Raw genomic sequence first — 14505 nt, 5'->3', positions numbered from 1 at the left:
CGGTTGACATGTCGCAACGTCATCTCTCAGCAATAAACATTGAAGAAAGCCAAATCTGTTTCTCCTGGTGCCTGATCTTGGCTGTTATGGCCACCGATACTCATATATATTGACGGGGCGCTAAGATGAAGACATCAATGAGAACTCCGGAGCCGTCGAGACTATCAGAAATCTCTCGATTCGGAAACAGTCAAGGCTTGTAGAGGGTGTCGATAGGATAGGGGTCGTGTCAAAAGAGGAAGAACTCGTGTGCCGAGAATGGTGGATGCTCGTATTGCTTGAAGAATCTGGTGGTGCAAGACAATGGTGTTCGCAGCAGAAATATTGTACGCAGCTCTGGGATGAGCCAGTAACATTAAGATCTCGGGTCAAACTGAGAAGATCACGTTCACCAGGGTCATTAATTCGTTTGCCTGGATGGGCGCCGGGCAGTTTGTGGGCGGGGGATGGGCTTCTGACTCCCCAGCCGCGGCGTCCGACTGCGGTCATGGTCATCGGTCGCTTGACTGCTGGCCTTGGGTGCAAACCTTCAGTGGTCCTTCATCGATGCCACGTTTACACCTTTTCTAACCTCCTGCAGCCACTCAAATACTCCAAAGTGTCCTTCTAGAGCGATCGCCTACCTCTACAGCAATCACAAGGGGGGCAAGGCGCCAGGAGGTTGGGTCTCCCATTAAAAAGCTCTCTAAACCCTCCTGGAGGGCGGGGCAGACTTTGTCGCTTTTCTTCCAACCCTCGTGCTCACCGGCCGCCTGCCTCCTCGATTTTTGCTTCCCTCTCACGATCCAGCACTGCGCAGTCCGACACAGGAATAGAACATGGCCTCGTTCCTTGAAGAGCTTTGGAATTCCATCTTTACGCCTGGCCCGACGCCCACACTCCTCGTTGCGACGAATGCCGCATTTGCCGCCCTCCAGCTCCTCCTTTTGATCCTCCTCATCGCAACGTACTCTCTCCACTTTTTGGTATTATCCGTTCTGTGCGGCGGTCTTTGGTACTCCATCAACTGGTTTGCTACTGAAATCGCAAAAGAACAGCAAGCGCAAAAGGCAAAAGAGAAGAAAGAAAAGAGCCCGGAGCCCGATAACGCGAGTGACACTGAAACTGAAGCGCCGACACCGCAGGCGTCGGGAGCTGATCCTGGAAAACCAACGACGGCACCATCGGCGCGCAGTCAGAGTCCAAGACACGAGCGGCCGAAAGACATTGCAACCACGCTCCTTGAGCCGAAGATGGCCGAGAGTACAGAGGCATTAAGGCGTCGGCGCAGCCTGGGCGAGAGCTCAGGTTATGTCAGCACTGATAGTGAGTGGGAGAAGGTCTCCGAGGGAGAAGACAAGAGCAAGTGAAAGAGAGCATCTCTTGTGGCACCACCAACGGGAAGATTTTCTGCTGCCTCCCAGACGAAATAGAAGAGAGGAAAGAAATGACAGAGGGCGCCTTTCCGCCAGACCACCGTTTTCGTCCAATGTACCCATCTACTCAGACACCCACATTTCAACAGCGACCTTGACTTGCTATACCCCCAAGAGCATAGTTGACAGATTCAAGATACCCAGATGAAGACAATGCAATGACTTCTATATATGTTGAGACATGATCCGATCGCGGGGATCCTAATACTCCCTCATAAACATGCCCCGCACTGGAACGGCTTACGCCAGTACATCCGGGTCCCTCGCATGTAGCTTAAGCTGCGTCCTCGTGGACAGATGGAATCCCTCTGCCGCAGGAATGATGGCTGCACGAGATCATAACGAGGTTGTCCTGTCAGAGGAGCCGTGACCAGACGGGCCCTTACGTGCAGCATGCGACAAGGGGAAAGGGAGGGAGGATGCGTCGGCATGACCCGCTGGCAGCTAACCAAACCCGAAGCGCCGATCAGCCTTTCGTTCTCTCCTCTTGTCTTTTCTTCACTCAGCCTCGACTTTGTGACTCTCCTCTATATCGGTGACGCTGCTCCCAGTAGTGACTCAGAGTTGTCATCCGCCCGCTAGCCCGGGTTCTGACTCTCTCATATGCCCTGATCGCCACTCTCTACGCGAAATTGATACCTCACAGACCACCACGCAGCTTGAGCCATCGCAACAATGGTTGTTCGCCTGTCTCAGCTTCTCTACTATTCCCATACTGTCACCCGATCTTTATCGCGGCCCCCGTTTCGGTCATCATTAACACGGCGTACCATATGAGATAGTTGGAGAGGAAGAGAAGGTTATAAACAAAAACGTCATGGCTTCCATCTTCACTTACCAAAATGAGCCTCCCCGAATACATTCTCCTTGGTCGACACCAGGAACTTCAACCCCTCAGCCACTTCACTCGCTTGACAATCCTCCCAGTGGAGGACATCATGCCACACATGGACTCATGAAGCTAGAGCCAGAACGTCAAGATGGTCCTACCGAGTATAAGCTCCATCTCCTCCTTCGTCCGAGGCGGAAATTCCTCTCGGCAACGACGACGTGCCCCGTCGTTGGGTCAAAGCCATTGACTCCCCCAGTTCAGGTCGCAGCTGGACCAAGTCGCTCCCCTGGTGGCTCTTTGATAGATCGCCCACCATCGCAACCTTCTGCACAGGCTCGTCAGACTAGACTACAACAACTGACTACACAGCTGCTATGGAGGCTCCAACAGTCTTCGCCATTTCATTCTTCGTCAAACGCAGATTTGGTATTACCGCTGCTTCCTGAAGCGACCCCGAAGTTGGGAGTTCCGGAACGTCCAGCAAAGCTCCTACCAGGTCTCGAAGAAAGCCAAGGCGCCCTCTACGAAATCGGCGTGGCTGATGATGGTGTCCTGGCGGGCTTGGTCGAAGACGAGCTAAAAGAGAGCTTAAACAATCTCAAGGCCATGGCTGCAAGCCTCGGCTGCACTACAAATATACTGCGAAAAGTCCCGGTAGGAACGTGTGAGTGGGTAGATAGTGACGGCGAAACCGGCCACGCGCAAACGCGCAAAGATGCACTCTGGGTTGCTGAAGTGCTGGTGTACCCTGACTCGCGAGGCTCAGCCGACGCCGACATCCCAAGAACAACACTCGATATCTCACCCGGTTCCTCCGGACCGGACGATGTGTCGTCGGATCTTGCCGACCACGCTTCGACCGACCAAATTCGAGTGACCCTGGTGGGCGCGACCACTGCTGGAAAGTCTTCTCTCTTAGGGACCCTGTCAACATCTACACTAGATAATGGACGAGGCAAGAGCCGGTTGTCGCTGCTCAAACATCGACATGAGATTGCTTCAGGGGTCACAAGTTCTGTTGCGCACGAACTCGTCGGGTATCGAGAGGATCGTGGCCCTCCACGTACTGTGATCAACTATGCGTCAGGTAATGTTTCCTCTTGGATAGATATCCACAACCTAGGTCAACGTCTTGTCTTGCTCTCCGACTCCCCTGGTCTCCCCAAATTTTCAAAGTCTGCTTTCCGAAGTCTCATATCATGGAGACCTTCTTGGACCATTCTATGCGTTGCAGCAAATGAAAGTGACGAGGCAACTGGCCGAACCGGCGCACTAGGTCAGCAGCTGTTTGCTAATAGCGGAACCGGGGAGAGTGGGGACCTCTCACATTCATACTTGGATTTATGTCTGCGGTTACAAGTGCCGTTGATAGTGGCCATCACAAAAATGGACATCGCGACCAAGGCGGGACTGCGACTGGTACTTGCGAGAATTCTTTCGGCTCTCAAGGCGGCTGGTCGGAAACCCGTCATGCTCAGCAACATGTCAGGCTCCCTGTCTACTTCAGAGCAAGGAGGTGCCCTCCCGGACCTACAAATCATCTCCGAAAGGGATCAGGCGGAGGTTGAACGACTTATTGGATCAATGCAAGGGGACATTGGACAGAGCCCTGTCCCGATTCTCATGACTTCCGCTGTCACAGGACTCGGCATAAGCAAACTGCACGCATTGTTTCGAACCGTTCCCACCGCCTGTAAGCCCAGGCAATCTCTCGATCGTGGGTCCATAATGAGCTCATCGCTTTTCCATGTCGATGAAGTCTTCAGCATCCCTCCATCGCGTGTGTATACCTTGGATGCCGAAACTCAAATCGCCAGACAGGGCATTGTGCTTTGTGGACACCTCTCCTATGGCCTGTTGTCGGTTGGCGACATCATGCTCCTGGGGCCTTTCAATTTGGACACTGACGGCTTTTCTACCCACGTCTCTCAGTCCGCTGTGAGAGCGAATTCCTACGCTGCGGCTGAGTCATCTTATGCAGAGAGGCTCTCGAGTGTTCTCGCGCGTTCTTATCAGGGAGATATGCCACAGCACCCGACTCGAAGATATCTGCCATCGGCGGCATTTCTCCAAGTCCGCGTCGTGTCTCTTCGGACTTTACGACTTCCAGTGATGCGCATGCACCATGGGGAAACAGGCACCATTGGTGTTGAGCCCCTGGACGGCGAACACACCAGCGTCGGGCTCGGTCGGGCTCGCAAAGGTATGGTACTTACTGACGTCAACCAAACTCTCGTGGGGTGTCGTTCGTTTTCTGCGAGGTTTCCTACCTCGGACTTTGCACAGTCAACTTCACCGGTGTTGATACTCGGAGGCCATGCAATCGTTTACATCAACAGTGTGCGGGCTGCTGTCAAAGTGACGGCGGTGGCACTCGACGAGGATGACCAGCATTTCAGGAGATATCCGTCTGCAGCACCGCCCCGAGACGACGCGGAGCTTTTCCCTTTGGACATTAATGATGATGATGATGATGACAATGGCGAGGGGTTTGGAGAAGACGACGGCGAGAGCAGCAAGCCCCACAAAGAAAGAAGGGAAATCAGAGTGTCCTTTCGTTTTGGCAGTACGATTGAGTGGATAGAGGTGGGCGATCAGGTCCTTGTGGTCCCGACCATGACGGCGACTGGGCCAGTGACCGGCCCAGCCCCGATTGCTAATACAGGCGGCGGCCTGTCTGGATTTGTGGGAACCGTGTGCGAGGTGTTTAGTTGATGATATGCGGAGTGTAGAGCCCGTTTAATGAAGAGATAGGAAAGTCCATAGTCGAATATATATAGTGTTTCTACTTATACTCTCTCTTCATTCGACGGTTTTGTACTCGGTATATGACTACTTCTATGGATTCAAGTCACTACTACTACTATTTCACAGTCTGGCCCGTATCGTCGCGTCCGGAGCGTCCGCCGCCGCCGAGCCGAGAAAGATCCTCCGATCCATGTCGATCTCCCTGGACCGGTCACCACTGGGACTGGGGATCCCCTCGCTCTGTGATTTCTTCGCCACCTGGTCGGCCGGCAGCGCGTGCATCCTGACCCAGCGCCGCGCGACCTCCGCCGCGACCTCGTCTCCTTCTTCGGTGGTGGCGGCGTCGAACATGAGCAGACACGCGCACGTCACGGCCTCGATGTGCTCCAGGATGTCCCTGCCGCGGCGCTGCAGGTCGAGCGCGTCGGCCGTCCGGACCAGCTCGTGAAGCGCCCGGTAACGGTTCGCGGTCATGTCGCACTCCAGAGCGAAACTAGCGCCTCGCTTCGGTGAGCTTTGGATCGCACTCAGCACATTCCGCATCCACTCGCCGAGAACCTCGTCGAGGACGTCGCGGCCGGTCTTCTGTGTCTTGGGGTTCGCCACCACGCGTAGCACGTCCTCGGCCATGACACTCGTGGTGCCCTCCCAGATGGTGCCGACCACGCTATCGCGGAACAGGCGGGCGATGTTCATCACGCCGCCGTCCTCGTTGTTCTCGCAGTAACCGACGCCGCCGAGCGACTCCATGCAGGCGTGCAAGCCTGAGACGCTGTTCAGGGTCACCTGCGCCTTCATCACGGGCGTGAGCAGACGGAGCAGCATCTCCTGTTTCTCCTTCGCGCGGGGGATGAGTGTCGCGGCGCCGCGGGTTTGTCGTGTCACCACGCCGTAGTCTTGTTCTGTGGCGCCCAGCAGCGCCACCCCCAACAGGACCAGGTGTGTGTTGGCGCGATACTTGACGCTTTCGCCGGCCATCCAGGCCAGATGCTGCGCGTTGTCGCGCAGGAGTTGTCCGTCTCTGACTTTGCGGACGAGCGTGTATGCGCGACTCACTGCCAACCCTCTCGCCAAGTAGCCCGCGCCGGCACTTGCGGTGTGCAGCCGTGTGATGTTCAGGATGGAGCTGATTTCCTTGATGCCTTGGCCTTCCTGGCCGACGAGGTAGGCGCGCATGCCCTTGAGCTCGAGCTCGGCGGTGGGTACGCCCTTCGTGCCAAGTTTGTTCTTGAGGCGTTGGATGCGAATGCCGTTTGTTTCGGTCGAGAGAGGGGGTCGGGTCCGACTGCCCGTGCTTCGGCGGAGAGGAGCGTAGAACGCACTCAGCCCTTTGCTAGTCTGCGCCAGAAGAACGGCCATATCGGCATCGGTGGCAGAGGAGAACCATTTGAACCCGTCCACAATCCAGGGCCCGAGAGGGAGTCCATGTGCGTCTTTGTCTCGACCGGCATTGACATCGTTCTGCACTTCTTGCGCAGTCATCCGACGTGCGACGGTCTCGGTGCCTCGCACGTCACTTCCGCCGCTGCGTTCCGTCATCCACTGTCCACTGGTCCAGGCAGTCGTCGGGTCCAAAGACACCAGACGGCGGTGGCTTTCACGGAACACAGCTCCGCGACCGGGCTGATCTCCATCTGGGTCGTCGAAATGTCGACGTAACAGCACAGCCGCCCCATCAGTCATGGCCATAGGACAAGTGGTCACTGCGCATGTACCGTGCCAGAGGTGGAGAGTGCCGAATTGGTGAACCCGTCGGTTGAAGTCCTGCTTGAAGGTGGGCTGGGGATATCCGTATCCGACCACGCCCGCGCGCGTCTGGATCTGCTTCAGGGCTCGCCATCCCTCACTCGTGCGGAGGGGATTGACTTTGTTCTCTTCGCCAAAAGTGGTCAGTGGGTGGAGTGTCGGCAGGTCCGTATCACAATCGATCGTGTGCTGGAGGGTCGACGGTTCGAGGACGAGGCGTGAAAAATCGTGGAAATGGTTCTGGAGAGAGATCGGCAGCGGGTCCGGGAGGTAGAGGGACAGGGCTCGTGAGAAAACGACATCATCTGATGTTTCGTGTCGCGACGAAGACGCTGTGTATTGCTGCGGCACGGCGGGAAGCGCTTGGAAGAACCCGGTGGTCGACGACGACGGCCTTCTCGAATCCATGGTATCCTCTTCTGGCAGTATCCTCTTAAGTGTTGGACCAGGACCAGGGTTTGATGCTATGCAATGCAATGCAGTAGATGTTCCCGTCCTTTTAAAGCGACAGTGGCGTGAAACCCCCAAGCGTGGTAGTGTTGAGACCTGTCAGCGCAAAAGAGAGTATAGCTAGGGCTTGATGACGCTCCACCTCCTGTCCCATTGCAGTATTTGCACCCATGTCATATTAGTCGCCTCGGCATGTTTTTATGTAAATCAACTGGTTTGCACGACGTCTCAGTACTAGAATGGACTCGGGGAAATTGGTCGTCGGGATTGGAGGGAGAAATTTGAACCTCGGCTGAATGCAAAAGGGCCTTGCATGAACATGAGATGTGGAGGGACAGAGCGTAAATCAGAAACTCGCCTTGCTTTGGTGGATCACCTGAGGCTTGGTTGAAGATGATCACGGTGTCGGTGTCGATGTCGATGGATGTCACGTCGCGAACTCCTGCGCATCCCATTCTCGTCGTGACCTGAAGGGACTCAAAACGGGAAAGAGACACGCGCTGCGACGGGGTTATACTCCACCGGACTGGCCCCTTCTGACTACGGTAGTGCATATGGCTGGACTGGGCAGTAAACCACCCCGTGGTGAACAGTGAACGATGCACGATGAGAGTGTCTCATCTGGAAGATACATGCATTGTCGGAGGCAGGCATCGGCTGTCGCTGGCATGTACATGCTATGGCGAGCCACTCTTTTCACAGACTTTGTGTCGCACAGGCACAGGCACAGTCAAGATCTCGGGACATGGATCGCGATTCTACACTCCTATCCATTCTACACCCAGATCAAAGAGGTGTTACACAAGACAGGGTGAGGCCATTTGAGAACTGGACTGCTCGAGAAGGGCCTGCTCAGGCATTCTCTTGATCCAGACAAAAAAAGGGCGGAGAATGCTGCTGGTTGACATGGACGCGTCCTCGTCGTCGTCGCGCTCCACCTCATGCAAGGAATGCCGAACCCGTGCCTCAGCAATGGGACTGAAACAACAACAGGTAAGGATTCGTGCCATGGGTTAATCCTTTGAGTCCTGTCTGTTTGCTACATGGTGCTGAAATCTTCCTGCCTCCGCTAATTTCTCAGACTGGGGTCCGACAATGGCGACTTCGCTATGGCCCATGAGAGGCTCGGAGAGAATCTACGCTGCGCTTTTGCTCCTCTGTCTCCTTTACATCCTCCTGTCCAGTCCAATATTGAAGCATGCCGAGTCCATCGTCAGGCCTGCTTGGAAAGTCCCTACCAACGGCGACATCAGCGAGTCCTCAGACCTTGGTGTTGACGAGACAGTGACGGTCGGGGGAGGAGGATCTTCCAGTGATCCGGATGACGTTGAGGAAAACACCTCTGCATTTTTCACCGCAGATCCTGCAGAAGAGACGGACGGTTCGTTATCACTCCATACCGTTGAAGATTTGGACGAATCGAAAATGGGTACGGTAGGACCATACATCGCAGCCATAATGGACCCAAGCGACACACATTTCGACCGGCTCCAATGTCCGCGGCCTCTGAAGGGCCGATACAAGACGTTGCGACCCAAAAAGAGTCTCCCTCTCGAAATCCAGCAACCACAGAAACGGTACTTTTTTGCCCTCAACCTTTATCAGTGTGCTTATGTGCTCCCGCGCCTTCTGGGCTCGATTGTCGAAGCAATGCGTTTCCTTGGCCCGGAAAAGTGCACTCTTTCCATTGTAGGCGGCCGCTCCGACGACGGGACGACAGAGATACTGGTCGCACTGGAGGACGAGATCGAGGCCTTGAATGCAAGCTACCATTTTGGGACGAGCGACATCGACCCCCTGAAAAATGGTCATGATCGAGTCACGGAGCTCGCAAAGCTGCGGAATCTGGCGCTCGCTCCACTCATCACCCAACGCGACAAGTACGCAAGAGATACCTCTGTTATTTTCTTGAACGACGTGTCAATCTGCACGGATGACATCTTGGAACTCATCTATCAGAAACAGCATCAGCGAGCGGATATGGTGTGTGCCATGGACTGGAACAATAACGGAGACACCTTCTATGACTCTTGGATAGGCCGCAGCATGAACGGCGACTTGTTCGTCGAGGTTCCTCAGAGTGGATCATTTGAATTCTCCCACAACCTGTTCTGGAATGACAAGAAGGCTCGAACACATATTGATGAGAAGCGACCCCTCCAAGTCTTTGCATGCTGGAACGGAGCCGTGGTTTTCAAGGCAGAGCCTTTCCTGTCACATAGCATCCGGTTTCGGGCGGCGTACAAAGGTGAATGCTACTCGGGCGAGCCGACATTGTTCTGTAAAGACCTGTGGGCTCTGGGGCACGGCCGCATCGCCGTCATTCCCAGCGTCAATATTGGGTACAACGATGAACAATCGCGATCGACAAAGGCCAAACACGGATATGCTTCAGGAAACGTCCAACAGGCAGAACACGATATGGGCCTATCAACAGAGATCGAGTGGCAGAAGTCACCGCCTCAGCTCGTCAAGTGTCAGCCCGACTGGACACATTCTTCCTGGGCGCCGTGGGATGAGGCGGCGGGTGAGCATGTTCCCTTTGACTGGTCGAGGTCTGGATATTTCAATGCCAAAAAGCCATTCGATCAGGAACTTGAGTTTGAGAACGACGGGAAAGATGAGGATGAAGGCGGCGGTCGTTGGAAACGATGGGTAGGGCGTCGCTAGAGATAGTCACAGCGCAAAGAATGAAGATACAGGCTTCTATCCGTCATTGTGTATTCCTAGATGCAGATTAAAACGATGAAACTCGGTGCTATTGATCCATAAGGGAGAACGTTGATGGTGGTCACGTTTCGACGGGCGATTTTCGCGGCACTTTGTCGTCCGCCACTTTACGCGACTCCGCGTCTGGCGTCGAAGGGACTTAATTATGTACTAACATTTTCCCCGCCTCATTTCTTTCCTGGTTATGCTCGCTACTTTCCGTCCAAGCAATTCATCGCAATGCCCCTCAACACTCTGCGGCTTAACCATCAGAAATCATCCCATCCCAATGATCGCATTGTTTTTATCAAGCCCCTTCCGCGGCCGCCGTCGGATCAGGCGTCCTACGAGCTCGCCGACACGTTCCTGCGAGCCATCGCCGCCCAATGCCTCCCCCTCATGAAGAACCACTATCTCTCCGTCACGACCCTCGAGGAATACGAGCCAAACCGAGAGTTCATCGGCCGCAACTTCAACAATGGCGAGATCATCCAGTTGGTGCTTCAGAGCAAGGGTGGCGGATGGGTGCCGTTCAATATGGTGCAAATGGTCATGATGCACGAGCTGGCACACAACACCCACATGAATCACGGGCGGGACTTCTGGAAGACAAGAAATCTCTACGCGGAAGAGATGAAGGTCTTGTGGGCCAAGGGCTACACGGGTGAAGGCTTTTGGGGGGGTGGACGGACGTTAAGTGACTTGGGAACTGTCATGGGCAACAACATTTTACGCAGCGAGGAGTTGGAGGGGTTGCCGCTTTGTGGAGGGACATATCGAAGTCGCAACAGAAAACGCAAAACACGGAGTGACAAGCCAGAATTGACCTGGAAGGAGAAGAGAGACCGGCGCATCGAGAAGAAATTCGGCAAGAACGGCGTGGCGCTGGGTGAGGATGAGGACGCCCGATTGAGCCTGGAGATCAACCGCAAGGGTCCTATTGGGAACAAGCCTCGGGTAGCCCAGAGTAAACGAGGTCGAGAATTGAGAGCTGCTGCGGCATTGGCTCGGTTCGAGACGAACAAAATGGAGGTCGAAGAGCTCCAGCACGCCGGAGGAGAGGACGAAGACACTTACGAGGACGCAGATGACGGCCAAGAAGACGCTAAGGACATCAGTGGCCAGAGAATGCTGGATGGCCAAGGCCGTGGCATGATCCGAGTCTGCGACGACGAAGATACCGGAGACATCAATGTTCAACGCGAATTACAAGACCTGAATACGCTCGACCGTTATTTCAAACCCTTTCAAAACGGCAGGGGATCTGGTATTATCCAGACCCAAGACCTGGACCCCACGGACAAACCTTCGCTAGAGCAGCCGAATATAATAGCAACGCTAGAATCTGACACGAATGACAGCGGCCAGGCCTCGGAGAAAATGGACGGACAACAACAGCAGCCCCAGAAAAAAGGAACCCCAGCGAAAGTTTCGAGCCATACACCCAGTCCAGAACCAACCCAACCTACAGACGACCCGTCTCCCATCTTGAAACTCAGACCAACCACACCATCTGTGACCCAAAAATTAGACTCTACCCAGGCGACCCGGACCTCGAGCCTAGTCAAAGCAACCTCACCCAATTCACCACCCTCAGCCTCATCCACCTCGTCACCCTTGTCGCGGCCCATAATCGTACCCTGCCCCATCTGCTCGCTCGAGAACCCCCGGCTCAACGCGACGTGCATGGCATGCTCGCACGTCCTGGACACCCGAAAAGACCCACGACACTGGTCGTGTCAGAGCGCTGTGTGCAGGTACAGTCAGAGCGGGTATGTGAATGCAGGCGATGCGGGCGTCTGTGGGCTTTGCGGGACGAAGAAGGGTGGTTGATCGATTGACTCCTGTGGCCTCTGGCATGAGCGAATAGTACGTCCGGGCATCTGTGGTGTGGTCAAGAGAGAAGAGTATACCTTCTTTGCTGCTCCACGCGGCCGCAGGATACAGATGGAGGGCGCGAGGCCGAGCGATTGATCGATGGATGGATACAGTCTGTTTCGGAGGGGGCTCTTCTTTTGCCCTTCAAAAATCATATCTTCTGGGAAGGGCCCAAAAAGGCCCCTGTGGCGGAATGTAACCGCTGGCGGATCTAGATGGAAAGAACGAAAGAACGAAAGACGACTACTGAACGACTACAAGTGTGCTATGCTCGAAAACACGCCGAGGAAAGTTATTTATTTTTGGATAGTATGTACGGCAGCGTAGGAACGAATTGAGCGGGACGGTGGACGGCGAGGTGGGTTTCGCGGTGAATAAGGCAGGTCAGGTTGTATTGTATGAACTACAAATCTGATGGCACGACATGATACCCCTGGTGCCATCATCATAGCAATGATGATGGTGATGACGGTGATGATATATACCTAGTACGTACGTACGTACATACATAGTAGTTAGTAGTGAGGGCGACAATCAACCCGTCTATTGAACGGACCTGGTCGAGTTAGTTAGTTATTATTATACTTTGGACATCAGACAAAAGGTAAACAGGGGGAGGGGAGGTGGTGAGGTGGTTGGAATAGGAAATAGTACTAACTCAATGAGTATTATTGATACTACACACATACCCACCCAATACCTAAGTGATAATCTCTCTCGCGCTTGGCGGAGGATACAGTAAACGAGTGAGTGATGGTGGAGATATCTAGATAGATCAACATGGCATGTACAAGGAATTATGTGCCTGGTAGCAGCAGTGGCGAAGCTAGTGTAGTTTAGTGTAGTGCAGTGCAGTGGACTTGGACAAGTAATTAATATGTACGGGGTAGGTTACAATGGCAAGGACAGCAGCAGCTTGATGGATGGAAGGAGGCGTAACTTAACTTGCAAGGTGTTTTAGTCCATGTGCTATTATTGATTTATTTTCAGCATCAGGGGAAGCGAGTCGGGATTTTCACACACACCCACCACACACGGTCGGATCAGCATTGGTGGCAGGTACTCGTCCACCATCCATCATTGTGCAAATTCAGACAAATCTATGTATCGCATCTCTCTCGTTTCTGGCCGATCATGGTGCCGACTCGAGCTTTGCCAGCCGCCCTCGATTCAACTCGCTTGACGTTCAGGATTTGGTCGATCCAAAACACATACACAAAGTGCTCGTTTGTCCTTCGGCCGGCCAGCAGTGGGCTCTTTGTCGCGAATGCGGTTTGTCTTGTCATTGGGGGGAAGACTGTCGGCGTGTTTCGCATGCTCTGAAAATCATCCTCTGAGATTGTGAAAAGGATTCGCGAACAAGTCGGCAACCAAGAATATGGAGACAAGATAGCACAAAGTCACATTCGTGATCGACAATGTGCATGCACAGGGGTGCCTAGATGCCCGCCCTGATGCAGATTGGGGGCCAACAGTGATGCAGACACCGTGTGGCGACCACCTATACTCACTATAGGCAGAAATGCGCTGGATGCTAGAAAGAGAAGCAGCTCGCCCTCCTGAGAGATAGGGCACGGACAGGCAGGTGCTTGTATCACCTACCTCGACAGATGAGTGGCTCGCAGGCAGGACTCATACACTCAGTAGCCTGTTGCCGCCAACGTACAAACAGCTTCGTGGCCCCTCCAACAGTCCAGCAGCCCACACACCCGCTCTCCACATCCATACTTGCACCTCACTTTACCCCAGTAGCCACATACCGAGCAGAACCAGCGCTGCGGTTTGGCCATGAGCGAGTTGTTCCCCGTGCGCATGGCGAACGTGCCATCGCCCTCGCTGTTGTCATCAAGGGGTTTTGCCCGCGCAGCAACGTAACTCAACGGGGGTTCGGACTGGAGAGCTTGCATGACGCGATCTGACGGCATCTTGGGAAGATCTCGTGTACGAAGCAGCGGATCGCGGTCAAGAGCTGGGTCGTATGCTGAAGGAGGTGGTTGACTGGCCGAGGGAGACGAGGAAGGTTGTTGTTTTCCCTGAAATGAAGTAGGCGATTTGATAGGTGTGGTTGGCGAAGCCGGGTCCAAGGGTTTCGTAGATGGGGGAGCATCAGGCATCTCAACGTCAACACGGTCGGCACTCTCCCCTGCGGTGGTCGTCGCAGGCGTGGACTTGACATGCTTCAACGAGCTCCGACGTCGCGCAGCTCCTTTCTGGGTAGTTGTTGACGGAGTGTCGTTGACAGCGGCACTGCGCCTCCTCGAATCTGTCGCTGATTTCTGGGTCTGCTCCGGTCTCGCTTGACCCTTGGTACCTGTGGCAGGGAGTACATTGGCAGCACTCCCATAAACATTCACCCCTGCTTCCTCGTCCGCCAGATAATGCTGGAATGTCCTGTTGTAGGCGAGAATCCGCCTCACATTTTGTGTGGTCTTCCTCTCTTTTCCTCTCGCGCCCTCTCGTTTCGGGATCGGGATATGGGCGTCGCGGTAGTTCTCCTTGTTCAAGTCATTCAGTCGTTGCTGGATGGCCTTTTCTTGCTTCGCCGAGAGTTTATGGGCAGCCGCATGTGCCACCGTTCCGTCGCGGCCACGTTTGCGGGAGCCCAGCTGGACGGCGGGAATGGGCGCTGCTGTGTCGGGGACGTAGGTCCAACCATGTGAGGCACGGGCAGTGGTGGTAACGGGTAGTTCTTCTATCAAAGGCATGCTGGCGTGGAGATGAGGAAGT

At 54.5% G+C, this 14505-nt stretch overlaps 6 protein-coding genes across 6 annotated transcripts; 4 read left to right on the top strand and 2 right to left on the bottom strand.

The window, feature by feature from the left end:
• Window positions 1-818: 818 nt before the first annotated feature.
• Window positions 819-1349, top strand: AYL99_01279 (hypothetical protein; the record flags this gene model as incomplete). Its single annotated transcript, XM_018832795.1, has 1 exon — window positions 819-1349. The coding sequence occupies one exon, from the start codon at window positions 819-821 to the stop codon at window positions 1347-1349; it is 531 nt and encodes a 176-aa protein (XP_018698674.1).
• Window positions 1350-2232: 883 nt separating this feature from the next.
• On the top strand, window positions 2233-4962 carry AYL99_01278 (hypothetical protein; the record flags this gene model as incomplete). Its single annotated transcript, XM_018832794.1, has 1 exon — window positions 2233-4962. The coding sequence occupies one exon, from the start codon at window positions 2233-2235 to the stop codon at window positions 4960-4962; it is 2730 nt and encodes a 909-aa protein (XP_018698673.1).
• Window positions 4963-5115: 153 nt separating this feature from the next.
• AYL99_01277 (hypothetical protein) lies at window positions 5116-7149 on the bottom strand (the record flags this gene model as incomplete). The annotated part of the gene is made up of 1 exon (XM_018832793.1): window positions 5116-7149. The coding sequence occupies one exon, from the start codon at window positions 7147-7149 to the stop codon at window positions 5116-5118; it is 2034 nt and encodes a 677-aa protein (XP_018698672.1).
• Window positions 7150-8286: 1137 nt separating this feature from the next.
• Window positions 8287-9861, top strand: AYL99_01276 (hypothetical protein; the record flags this gene model as incomplete). Its single annotated transcript, XM_018832792.1, has 1 exon — window positions 8287-9861. One exon carries the CDS (start codon window positions 8287-8289, stop codon window positions 9859-9861), a length of 1575 nt encoding a protein of 524 aa, XP_018698671.1.
• A 279-nt stretch (window positions 9862-10140) lies between these two features.
• AYL99_01275 (hypothetical protein) lies at window positions 10141-11733 on the top strand (the record flags this gene model as incomplete). The annotated part of the gene is made up of 1 exon (XM_018832791.1): window positions 10141-11733. The coding sequence occupies one exon, from the start codon at window positions 10141-10143 to the stop codon at window positions 11731-11733; it is 1593 nt and encodes a 530-aa protein (XP_018698670.1).
• Window positions 11734-13418: 1685 nt separating this feature from the next.
• On the bottom strand, window positions 13419-14483 carry AYL99_01274 (hypothetical protein; the record flags this gene model as incomplete). The annotated part of the gene is made up of 1 exon (XM_018832790.1): window positions 13419-14483. One exon carries the CDS (start codon window positions 14481-14483, stop codon window positions 13419-13421), a length of 1065 nt encoding a protein of 354 aa, XP_018698669.1.
• Window positions 14484-14505: the final 22 nt, after the last annotated feature.

This window comes from Fonsecaea erecta, assembly GCF_001651985.1.
Source record: "Fonsecaea erecta strain CBS 125763 chromosome Unknown Scaff1, whole genome shotgun sequence".
NCBI classification, from domain to species: Eukaryota; Fungi; Ascomycota; class Eurotiomycetes; order Chaetothyriales; family Herpotrichiellaceae; genus Fonsecaea; species Fonsecaea erecta.
This window is presented reverse-complemented; position numbering and strand designations above follow the sequence as displayed.